The 12688-nt window shown below is 34.4% G+C and overlaps 1 protein-coding gene across 1 annotated transcript; it reads right to left on the reverse strand.

Annotated features, from left to right (window-relative positions):
• Positions 1-4899: 4899 nt before the first annotated feature.
• Positions 4900-8820, reverse strand: LOC133298134 (dihydroflavonol 4-reductase-like). Its single transcript, XM_061497372.1, has 6 exons — positions 8618-8820; positions 8337-8506; positions 6116-6310; positions 5810-5969; positions 5512-5704; positions 4900-5227 (listed from the first exon to the last, which is right to left on the reverse strand). Exons 1-6 carry the CDS (start codon positions 8733-8735, stop codon positions 5044-5046), a joined length of 1020 nt encoding a protein of 339 aa, XP_061353356.1. The 5' UTR covers positions 8736-8820; the 3' UTR covers positions 4900-5043.
• Positions 8821-12688: the final 3868 nt, after the last annotated feature.

Raw genomic sequence — 12688 nt, forward strand, 5'->3', positions numbered from 1 at the left:
GAGGCCAAATTCAAGCATCGTCAGTCTTCAAATCGATGCCAACAACTTTGAATCCATCTGTCACTGATAGGATTGGTGGAGAAAACTCAGTTTGGCGGGAAAGATTATGAAGACCCCCATGATTTCATGGACAGATTTCTAAGAATCTGTGATACTACTAAGAAACACAGGTTATCAGGTGATGCCATTAGACTGAGGTTATTCCATTTTGCTGTAACAGGGAAAACTCCCAGATGGTTGGATAGACAAGCCCCCAATAGTATAAGAACATGGGATGAACTGGCGTCCAAGTTCTTCGCAGAGCACTTTTCCATGGAGAAATACATCAAGTTGGATAATGAAATTACCAACTTCACTCAACAGCCAGGAGAGACTCTATGCGCAGCTTAGACCAGATTCCAAGAACTGATCAAAAAGTGCCCCCAGTACGATTTGCCAAACGGAAAGAAAGTTAGAGTCTTTTACAATGGAATGACACTAGACTCCAGAATGTCGTCAATGGTGCAGATGGTGGAACCATAGGAAGAAGACAACAACTCAAACTTTAGAGCTGATTGACTACATGGCAAGAAACGAGAACACATCAATGGCAGTTCAACCAAGGAGGGGACTTCTGCAATTGGGGAATGATGATGCGGCTTTAGCTGAACAGAAGATTATATCTCAACAGCTCGCTAATTTGAATGCTAAGTTGGACAAGATGAAAATTTCCACAGCTCAAGTTAATTCAGTTAACTGTGAGTATTGCAAAGGAGAGCATGAGACCATCGAGTGCCCCACATTGGTAGGATTCGATGCACTCCAAGTTAATGGAGTCTGGTATGATCCAAGACCACCGCAGAACTTCCAGAGGAACCAGAACAACGCTCCAGGGAATAACTTCCAAAGGAGAGTTCAAGGGGGAGGTTTGGATTATAAATCCAACAATTACTTATAACCTCCTTCCATTCCACATAAGGAGCCGTCTGAATTGGAGAAAGCAATGCTGCAACTTTCTAAAACCGCCATTGACCATATCCAGACCACTGATGCTTTCATAAATGAGACAAGAGCCTATCATAAGAATCAAGATGCTTCCATTCGGAACTTGGAGAATTAGATAGGCTAATTGTCTAGGCAGCTAGCTGAGAGAAATCCAGGAATATTCCCCAGTGGCACCATAATCAACCCAAGGGAGCACTGCAATGCCATCACTGCTAAAAGCGAGATCTAGAAAAAGTGGAAGCTCCTACAAGCAAGAATGAGCACACACAAGAAGACAAAGAAGAAGCAAAGGAGCAACCTCCTGTAGTTCAAAAGAAGCAATGAAATTTCTCACGTTTTGAGAAACCTCCTTATCCTATGAGGAGCAAGCAACATGAGCAAAGGAAGCAATTGTTTAAATTTTTAGATATTTTAAGAAATTGCAAATTAACATTCCTTTTGTAAAAGCTTTGGAGAAAATTCCTTCGTATGCCAAGTTCTTGAAGGAGACATTATCTAAGAAGCGGAAGCTCACAGAGGATGAACATGTTACACTAACAGAGGGGTGCAGTGCAATCATACAGAAAAACTTGCCTCCATAGTTGAAGGATCTAGGGAGCTTCAGTATTCCATGCATCATCGGCAAGATGACTATAGAGAAAGTCTTATGCGATCTTGGTGCCAACATAAATGTGATGCCCCTCACCCTGATGAAGTAGCTGGGAATTGATGAAGTAAAACCAACGAGGATGAATGTTTAACTGGTTGACCGCTCAACAAAGCAAGCACATGGTATTGTGGAAGATGTGCACGTCAAGGTAAACAAATTTCTAATTCTTATTGATTTTGTTATTCTTGACATTGATGAAGATGTCAGTGTGCCTATGATCTTTGGGATGCCATTCCTAGCAACCTCAGGAGCGCTAATCGATGTACCTAAGGGTGAGTTGATATTGCGCGTGGATGGAAAGCAAGCAACATTCAAGGTACTTACAAATGAAGCTCCATTGCCTGCATCTCAACCTAAAGATCAAATTAACTACATTGCAAGGAAAAAGGTTGAGGAAGGAAACAAGAAGGAAGTCCATCAGCGGCATGAAGAACGCAAGCCAAAGGTTAAGATGGAAAAGCCCAAAAGTAAGGAAAAACGTGTGAAAACTAAGTTTAAAGTTCTTGAGAACTCTCCTCCTCATCCACATGCATACGATCATGGAAGGACATAATACTGGACCAAAAAGACTGGGTCATCAATGGTAGCGTGCTTTCGACCACCATAATCACAAGGGGTACGTCAGACTCGTGACGTAAAACAAGCGCTAATTGAGAGGCAACCTAATAAGTTTTTCAATTTTTATTTTATTTATTTTATATTATTTTTATTTTGTTGGTTATTTTTATTTTTATTTATTTTTTATTTTATTTTTGAAAAAAAAATTTCTTTTATTTTATTTTTTAAAATTTGATTATGAGATGGTGTATTTTAAAGTAGTTGTGAATGAGTGAAAAATTGGCGTCCCATACGCCAATTTGGCGTATCATACGCCACTTGAGAGTAGTTTCTGTGAGCAAAATTAATTCTCGTTGGCACCTCATAAGCCAACTTTGCGTATGATACGCCAAACTCTGTAAACATGAGAGAAAGAAAAGACGCTCGGGGCTCGTACGCCAAAGTGGCGTATGAAACACCACTTGGAAGGGATTTCCGTGTGTGTGTGAGTAAGATACTACTATCACACCCTGATTTGGCATATGATACGCCACAACAAAGCATAACTCATCTCCTTCAAGACCTTACCAAGTCCACCGAGCCCCCATCCTCCTCACACCCACATCCTTGACCGAACCCACCTTCACCAGCCCACAACCAGAGCCACCGGTCACCACCTCCTCTCTCCCACCATCTTCTTCAACCAAAACCATAAAACTACCACAAAACCCAGCCACCATCAAGGATCTCAGATCCACCATATCCAAAGCCTTTTTTTGCTCAACATTTCCCACAATCCACCTTCGATCCACATCACTCTGACCAAAACCCCATCACCGGACTCCACATAGCCCTCCCCCTCTTATTCTTCCATAACCAACCACAACAACATCATCACCGGCCACCACAAATTTGATCTATGGTTCATGTGTAACTATAGGAACATTGGTATATGAATCGAGTTGGTAAATTCATCTTTGATTTGTATAAATCTAGGATACATATGTAAACTTTATGATTCTTATTTTTAATGCTTAAATCATTTTGAGAAGCACTAAGGAATTAGGATTTTCTTAAAGGAGTAAAGGGTTAAAATACCAATTAATTGAGATTTAACTAAATTAGGGGAATTGATTGGCGATATAAAAATGATGATTAAATAAGATTTTAATTTAAAACATAAAGGGGAGATTGGGGAAAATTGAATCCTTAGTTATACCTATACCTTTCTTGATTGCATAAATCCTTGTTATTATGTTATTGTTTTGTTTTGTAATTACTTTTTACTAACTCTTGCACTTTATTAATTCTCTTTTAAAATTTTATGGTATTTTATAATTTTAATTTAATAATTCCAAACAATTATTATTTTTAATAAATTATTATTTTATTACTATATGATTATTTTTGCTCTTATCTTATCATTTTGGTAAACATTTTTTTTTGTTCTAATGTACTCACTTTGTCTCTTCTTTTTAATTTTTTATTTCTTTTTCTTTGAATTTAATATATATTTAATGATATCATTGAGTTTCGTCTTACTAAATAATATAGATAACGAAAGAGATTAATAAGTGGGAGAAAAAAAATCAACCCAAAATGGGAACAACTTTAATTTATATCATTAATGTTTTCCATTTTATAAGAGATAAAATTATCTCCTATATACATATAAAAATATGTGGGGTTCATATTTTTTATTTTTCTCTATTCATCTCAAATGGCTGCTCCCTCATACTTTTATGTATATGTAGGAGATAAGGGGCAGGCATAGGGGGGCTAGGGTGGGACACCGCCGCCCCCCAAAATTTAAAGAAATTTTTATATATATATATATAAAATAAAATTTGAGTAATATTATTAAATTTTATTTTTTATAATATAAAATTCCTCTCCATATCATGTAACACTCAACCTTTTTTTATTTCTATTCCTATTCCATTATTGATGTGAAAAAACGGCAAAAAAATTGATATATTGTTTTTTAAATAAAAAATTATGAATTTACGACAGTTTTGGAAATAATTACATATTTATTGCACAATATCACGCCCAATTTGGGCATCACCAATCACGCCTAAATTGGGCGTCACTCAAGAGGCAATCTCGTCTAATTTAGGCGTCACTCATCAAGTGTTGACACATGTCACATTGTTTTTCCAAAAAAATCAACTACATCAGAATTATGTCAAGGGCTAGCAAGAACTGGAAAGTCCATCATTTATCCTCTTATTGATAGAATGATTAGACTTGTACTCACTCTTTCAGTTTTTACAGCAACTACTGAAAGATCTTTCTCAGCTATGAAGATAATCAAAACCAGGTTTCGAAATAGAATGGAAGACCAATTTCTTAATGATTCTTTGATTACATACATTGAAAAAGAAATTGTTTTGAGTTTTAGCACTGATTCAATTATAGATGAGTTTAACAATATGAAAACACGTAGAGTAAGAGTCAACTGAAGTGATCTTAATTTCTATAATATATTTCTTTCAATTTTTTGCATATTAGGTCTGTATTGTATTTGAAGTACTTTTATTTATGAAGAGGTATTTTTATTTTTCGCTCCCTCTTAATAAAATTCATGAGTCTGCCACTGTAGGAGAAGGAAGATAAATTTATCTCATACAATATGAAAAACATCAATTCCTTAATTTATACGTATAAACATGCATAACAGACATCATTTGTTTGGAAATGAGCATAATCAGAGATCATAATCCCACTGAATTAGAAGATAGTTGTTAACTTATTGAAAGACAACCTGGTCCCAAAAACCGGGGACATTCTCGCTACGAATTCTTAAAACAGGTATGTTTAAACACAAAGACAACCTGGTAATTATTGAACATACAGACATGGAAGCATATTTATTTCTTGATGGTGCCATTCTCGGGAGTTTCTGCAGTACTAGGAAGAAGCCCTTTTTTCCTGCACGTGTCAACTGCTCCAGTATACATATCCTCCAAGCTGTATTTAAATTGAAATCCCAAGTCTTTGATCTTCTTGGACGAAAATCTGACAAGCTCCAATTGATCTGGAATATTCTTGAACCTAAAAATCCAATATGTACAATTAACACAACATAGAGTTTTATCTAATATATATCCATGTCGTTACTGTAATATACTTTCCTTTTCAGCATTATGTTACACATTTTAAGTGTGAAACTAATTTTTATTCACGATTTAAAATTTCCTTTCCCATAAGCTTTTTTCTCTCAACTTAGTTACTAAATTTAAATTTGCGTCTCATCTAAGCCATTAAATTTGGTTAATTGCTGTAATACTGTGCATGCAATGCAGTCAACGATATTTAAAGTAGCTCGGAAGATTTACTTTGTGGGGACATTGTACTCTGGGTATTTTTGGTTAATCAATTTTGCAATGTCATGGATATTAGCCTCGCATGCAGAGCATATGTATCTCCCTTCCACTATTGGCTGTTCAAACAGGTATATATGAGCAAGACAAAGATCATCTAAGTGGACGAATTGGCCTTGCTTTATGATCGAGTAATGTGCCTCATTTCCTGCAAATTTATGAGTATAACATTCAACATATATATTAAAAAATTTAATTTATTAGTTCACAAAAGAATAATAATATGGTCCTGATATATTTATATATAATGTACCGGTGATGGGTGAAAGAGCAGTGATTAGGCTAGGTGGCATTGTTGGCATAAGAAATGGACCCACAACAAGAGGTGGTATGACTGTGACGAAGTCAATGTTATGCTCTTTGGCAAATTTCCATGCTTCTTGCTCCGCCAGTGTCTTAGAAACGAAATACATCTACAAAAATGGAACCAAGTCTAAGGAGATTATTTATTCTCTTGGTTAATTGTTGTTTTAATTGTAATTTGCTGAATTAATTGGAATATGAAATTATAAAATTAAAGAAAAAAATGAAGAAATAAATAGTGAAATAAAGTCCTAACCCAGCCAGTCATCTTTACTCTTCGGCAGAACTCAAGGTCACTCCAACAGGACTCGTCGATGAAAAGCTTTTGCTCCTCTGTAACATTGAGAGTTCCCGCTGAGGATGTGAATACAAGCCTTCGGACAGTTTTGGCCTTCATGCATGCTTTCATGATGTCTAGTACTCCGTTTATCGTTGGCTTGATCACTTCATTCTGCACTTCCAATCAAATTTCCAACCATATATACTAGACTTAATCTCCATAAATATTGCATGATCATTTCAAGATTTTCATAATAAACTTGTTAGAGAAACTTAATATAAAATTATTAAGAAGACATTGTTAATTAACTTAAATTATTGGGTTAAATGGGTTATATTATATGATATCGGAGCTTCCGATCAAATAGTCAAATAAATTCGATCTTATCCCCTCATTTTTTAGTAAATATTAAATTATAAAATTTGTTAACAATTAATAAGTGGATCCGTATATTATTCGTCCTTTTAAACTTTTGTAGTACAAAATGTTGACATCACATGTTAGCATATGCTTTTGCATAACAAAAGGTTCAACCAGAGTGTGAAATAATAAATAAATAAATAGGGATAGCCAGATGAGGGAGAAGAAAATGGAATACGAATAACCAGGATTTGATAGAGAATCTCCTTAGACTTTGGTGGCAGTGCATATTTTTTATTTTTCTGTAGTTCTTGTTAGGGGACAAATTAAAAGTTGTCCCAGGATATTCCTAGTTTGTTCTGACATTTTTTAAATAAAAAAATGAAACAAAAGAAATTTATTCTGGTGTTAGTGGATCAACTATCAACTTTTTTTTTTTTTTTTTCATTTGATACATAAAGTCATTTTAAATCTTAAGGAGTAAATATAGTACCTTTCCCTGGCGGGGCAGTGGTCTTTGTCAGTGGTTTTTTTAATTAAATTAATCTTGTAACTCATCAACTTATTCTCGCATAAAAGGGCTACTCACTTTCACCAAGTAATTACCTCATTTAATTATAATGATTCAAGCATAACCCGATTGTGTTATATAATGAATGCGTGCAGGAAATAGCAATGTAAAGAAAATAATTTCTGAACTGGTCAAGAGAACCGGGTATGTATCCCACAAGGGCCATAGTATATTTATTTAGGAGATGCTTTTAGCGACAATGGTATAAACCAAGGTCCTTATGAAATTTCTCAAGTGCTGTGTAACAATGTTGAGAGGTATTCAGTGGCTATGATAGTTCTCTAAATGAACAGAGTAACAGTTCATAAAAGTAACAACGATGATATCTTAATAGTCAGAGGGAATATTGATAAGTGGGGTTTGACCTTCTTTGTAAAAAGGAAGAGTAAGGAAGGATGAGACAACCTGTATTACCATAAAGTAACAGTTCATAAATGTAATAACGATGATATCTTAATTAGTCAGAGGGGATATTGATAGGTGGGGTTTGACCTTCTTAGTAGAAAGGGAGAGTAAGGAAGGATGAAACAGCCTATATTACCATAGCTTGGTCCTGGTCTTGCTTGGGCATGCAAGACGCATTATAGCTATTGTCAGTGTACAATAACGAACAAGAGGGAAACCTCATCCGGAAGCCATGGCTTGTCTTCTGGAAGCCTTTAAATATGGACCCATCATATTGGGCCTAGACCACTCGGCTGGCCGGAACAATTTTGATAGCAGAAGGCTCCATCCAGCGGTGAAGTTTGAAACTAACATAACGTTTTACAAACTTTTCAATAGTATATTTGAGTGTAACAGTCAATTATAGGAGCTTTTTTTTTTTTTGGTAATCAATTATAGGCGCTTTTAATACGACCAAAAGACACCACAGTTAAATATTCCAATTTGAAACATAATTAACCGTAACTTTAGAAGATATTAAATGGACATTAATTCCATTTAATTCAATTAAAATATTTCCAACATGTATTCATGAAATATTTGTATACCAAAATAGCCTCATTTTGGTATATTATTTTCTAAATATATTTTCTAAAAATTTGGTGTTTTTACCCAAAACAAATATACTAAATATACAAATATACTAAGTGATAATAAATCATTTCATCAAGCGTTTTATACTAAAACGTAGTGTGGGATCTTAATATACAGTACCAGGGATGATAGGAGTTAGCAGTTTAAGATTTTTATTGAAAACTCTTAAAACCTTAGTGTTCAAGTGATGGATGACAAAAAAAACAAAGTGTGAATTAATGAGCATACCTCAGGGTCCTTGGACTCAAAATCCATGGGCGTAGCCACATGGAAAACTCCGATGCACCCTTTTATGGCTTCGTCAAAGCTTCCCTCTTCAGCAAGGTCAGCCTTCCACAGAGATAGGTTGGTATTTGCACCTGGCAGTTCCAGCAAATGCTTCACCTTCTTCATGTTAGCTGCAGGGTACATGCATATAATGCTTAGTTTTAATTATATTATTTTTGTTAATTGGTTGATTAAAGAGGTGAATTTGGGCATGACATAAAAAATGATGGAAAAAATGGGACCTGGGTCGCGCACGGTGGCTCGAACCTTATAGCCATGTTCGATGAGTCTCATGACAAGCCATGATCCAATGAAACCAGCAGCCCCTGTAACGCAAACGGTTTCGGATGCTGAACCCATATTCTATCTTCTCTTCTCTCTGTTTTGTTTTGTTTTTCCTTTTTTTCTTTTTTCTTATTGGTCTTGGCTTGAGAGTGGAATGGAAAACAATGCATGGACTGGGTGCTTTTATATTGGCTTTTGCTCTATAAGAGGAATGAGGAGAAGGTGAGATTTACCTATCAGTCTAGAAATTTTTTTTATTTTTTTTTGTAAATATCAGTCTAGAAATTTCGTTGTACATGGATGTTAATTGTATGACAATTATATAAGAGTTTAACTTAAAAAAACTTATTAAGGAATAAATCAAACAAGACAATTTTAGTAAAAGATGTTCCTTCTATAAATTCTCGAGATATGTATACCAGATATTTTATTCATATATTTAAGCTTGTTTTGCTATGTTTTAATTTTCTACCTTTCTTGAGGAGAAGACAATCCTCCCCCACTTATAGCTTATTTATATATTTAAACTTGTTTTTCTATGTTAAGTTGAATATTTATATGTCGTTAATATTTTTTATTAATGAAAATGATTCTTTGCCAAAGTTAAATCTCTTAATTGCTAAATTTTTTAGCAGATTCATGATTGCTAATTCTAAAATTTCTATCTTTTAATTTGTTTATCATAAATGAAAAAATAAACTTTCAAAAAGCATACTTATATTTCTAACCCTTTGTTATGGTCGGGCTTTTAGGTATGTGTCACCTCTTCGCCCAACACGTGACCATCAAACAATAAAGGAATTTGGCATTTGTTAGCTGATTAACCGTTGGTCTAGGGCTGCGGCTGACTGGTTGCTCTATTATTTCTTTTCCATGCATTTAGAACGTGGAATTAAGATATAGGAAAATTATTTTTACGCTGTTGGAGAGTAATTCTCTTTTTTATGTATATATTAATTTTCGTGTAGTTTAATTTTTATTCTTTTATTTTTTATAAGTGGGTGGATTTTATCCATAATTGTGTCTATAATAGGAAAGAACTTATTTTTATAACATAAGATTAATAAAGCCCTTAAGATATAGGATTATATTTATCTTATTTTACACGAGAGAAACAAATTTTCTACACACTTAAAAGAGAGGTGGAACCCATCTCTTTTCTTTTTCTCTCCTCTTACATGTGAGTCACTTGTAATTTTACTTCTATTATATAAGATAACATTTTTTTTATAACATAAGAAAATTATTTATTATATATATATATATATATTTATATATATAGGAATTTACATTTCTTCAGTTGCTGTACGTGCAGCAATCAAATACTTGTCATATGTATACTTAAAAGCATTAAATGTGGGAAATCATAACCATACACTTGTCGTTGTTGTACGTAAAGCGGCTGCAGAAATGATTTTACCATATATATATAAAAGAGGATTCTGTCATCATGTGTCGTTCGTAATTTTTAATGATAAATGAATCGGTATTAAAACCACTTTTAATTGAAAGAGGATTAGAAAAAAGGTAAAGTTAATAAATGATAGTTAAAATCAATGGCAATAGATAAAATATACAATAGATTTAGGGATAGGATATTGTGACACACAAATAATGTTACGCACAATGTTACGACCACATCTTAACCGTTGATTTCCGTCAATCAACGGTTATCATTTTTCAAAACAAACTCATTAATTAATTATTAATTTGTAATAAATGATAACCGTTGATTGACGGAAATCAACGGTTAAGATGTGGTCGTAACATTGTGCGTAACATTATTTGTGTGTCACAATATCCTATCCCATAGATTTATCATTAAAAATGATAAATGATAGAGATATTCTCATATAATATAAACATGTTAAAATGAGACAAGAGAATATAATTTCTCTCCATATATATAGTAGATTATATTGCTACCAATTCAATCTTTCTACTTTTATGTATCATCATACTTTTATTATCACTTTTGCATTATATATTGAGCGGTATTTAAATTAATGGCTTCTAATTATACTGAATCTCATTACATGAAGAGAGAGTAGAAATAGAGAAAAAGTAATATGATTCATTGTTCTTGTAAGCCATTGATTTATATATCATCTAGTTGAGATGGGGTCCCTATATCAGCACAAAAGCAATCACAGGTCGTTAAGTGAAGCTCGCAGCTTAGCACTTGAAGGTCGATATACTATCAGTAGGTCGGTCCAAAGCAGAAACAAGAAAATGCATAAAATAGAGAGATGGAGAAGAAAACACAAGTTTTAACATGAAAAACCTCCTATAATGCAGATGAGTAAAAATCACGGGACCTATTCTAGAAAATCTTCCATTATGATAATAATGGGATTAAAAAGATTCAAGCTTCCCCAGTCACACTGGAGGTATATTCAAACTTCACCATCAAATGGTACTTACAAAGTTCTTCTCTAAATATGTCACTCTCTCAAACTTCTCTTCGGAGGATTTTCTCACACAAAATCTCTCTCTCTCTAACCTTTTACAAAGATTTTCGTATCTTTATATAATGAGGTGAAACCTTTCACCTTCTTCTAGAATCTTCATCATAGAAGAGGTAGGTAGCATTTATTGGAGCGGTTATTCAGACATTGAGTCATGCATAAATAAATGTAGCGTATGCTTAGCCACCAAATATCAATGGAAGAACACACTCCATCAAATCTTCCCTTCCAACTTTAATGCGTCGGGTCCAACAACCCGACATCTTGATAGCAATCTTCAAACTTCCTTGCTAACATCGACTTTGTCATCATATCGAACTAATTCAGGTTAGTGTACAGTTTGACAAGTTCAAGCTTTTTTTCCTCTAACATATCCTGGATCCAGTGTTGCCTCACTTCTATATGTTTAGTACGGGAGTGATAAGTCGAGTTCTTTGCCAAGTGAATTGCACTTTGATTTTCACACTTCAACTCGTACTTTTCTTGTTCACGGTCGAGTTCAAAGAGGAATTTTTTCATCCACGTCATCCCCTTACATACTAATGTTGCAATAGGTATTTGGCATTGGTCATCGAAAGTGCCACATATTTCTCAAGTTTTGATTGCCAAGAGATAGCTCCTCCTGCAAATGTCATCAAAAACCCATCATCGACTTTCTTGAGTCAACATCTCCCCCTAAATCAGCATTTGTAAAGTCTTCCAGCTCAGTCTTACCTTCTCCAAATCAGAGGCATAGATTTGTTGTTCCTTTAGGATACTTGAAGATCCATTTGACACCTTCCCAGTGTTTTTTGCAGGGATTTGACAAATACCGGCTCACCATCCTAACTGAACATACCATTATGTACATCAAGCTTCTGACAACGGACTTGTACAGGATTTTTAACATTTCATCATTTTCTTAATAAGAGCTCTTATATTGTCTCTGGCTTAATTTTATATTTTAGCTAGAGGGATGCTTATTGTCTTGGCTTGATCCGTGCTAAATTTATTCAAAATTTTCTCAATGTATTTTTCTTGGAAAAGTCGTAATACTTTTCAATGAAAGAATCTTATAATTTTAATTCCTAATATCTACTTTGAGGGCTAGGGTCCTTCATTGAGAAGGACATGCTCAACGCCTTCTTCAAGGCGATATCTTGGACTTGTCTTTCCCTACAATAAGCATATCGTCAACTACAGTCGACATATGGAAATGATCATAAGATGCTTTATGTCATTTCCATACTTTATTTGAATTTCTCCTTCAAGGGGTCTTGATGGTGATAGATTCATGAGGTCGACTACAGTCCTGATGGCCTATCCCCATAAAGAATTTTGTAACCCAGTAATGGATAATATACTCCAAATTATTTCCTCGATAGTCTGGTTCACCCTCCCTCTTAGCTACTTCATTTAATTGAGATGTCTTTGGGGGCATCTTCTCCAATCTGATTCCTGCCGCTCAACAATAAGCATCGAAAAGCGGCAATATTCTCTCTTATTCGCAAATTAAACTACTTTCAGCTTCTTGTCAATCTCTCGTTCTACCATAGCGTAGAATTCTTTAAAGGCTTGAAG

Source organism: Gastrolobium bilobum, unplaced genomic scaffold (genome assembly GCF_033153095.1).
Source record: "Gastrolobium bilobum isolate Gb01-03AN ecotype WA unplaced genomic scaffold, APGP_CSIRO_Gbil_v1 utg455, whole genome shotgun sequence".
In the NCBI taxonomy this organism is placed as follows: domain Eukaryota; kingdom Viridiplantae; phylum Streptophyta; class Magnoliopsida; order Fabales; family Fabaceae; genus Gastrolobium; species Gastrolobium bilobum.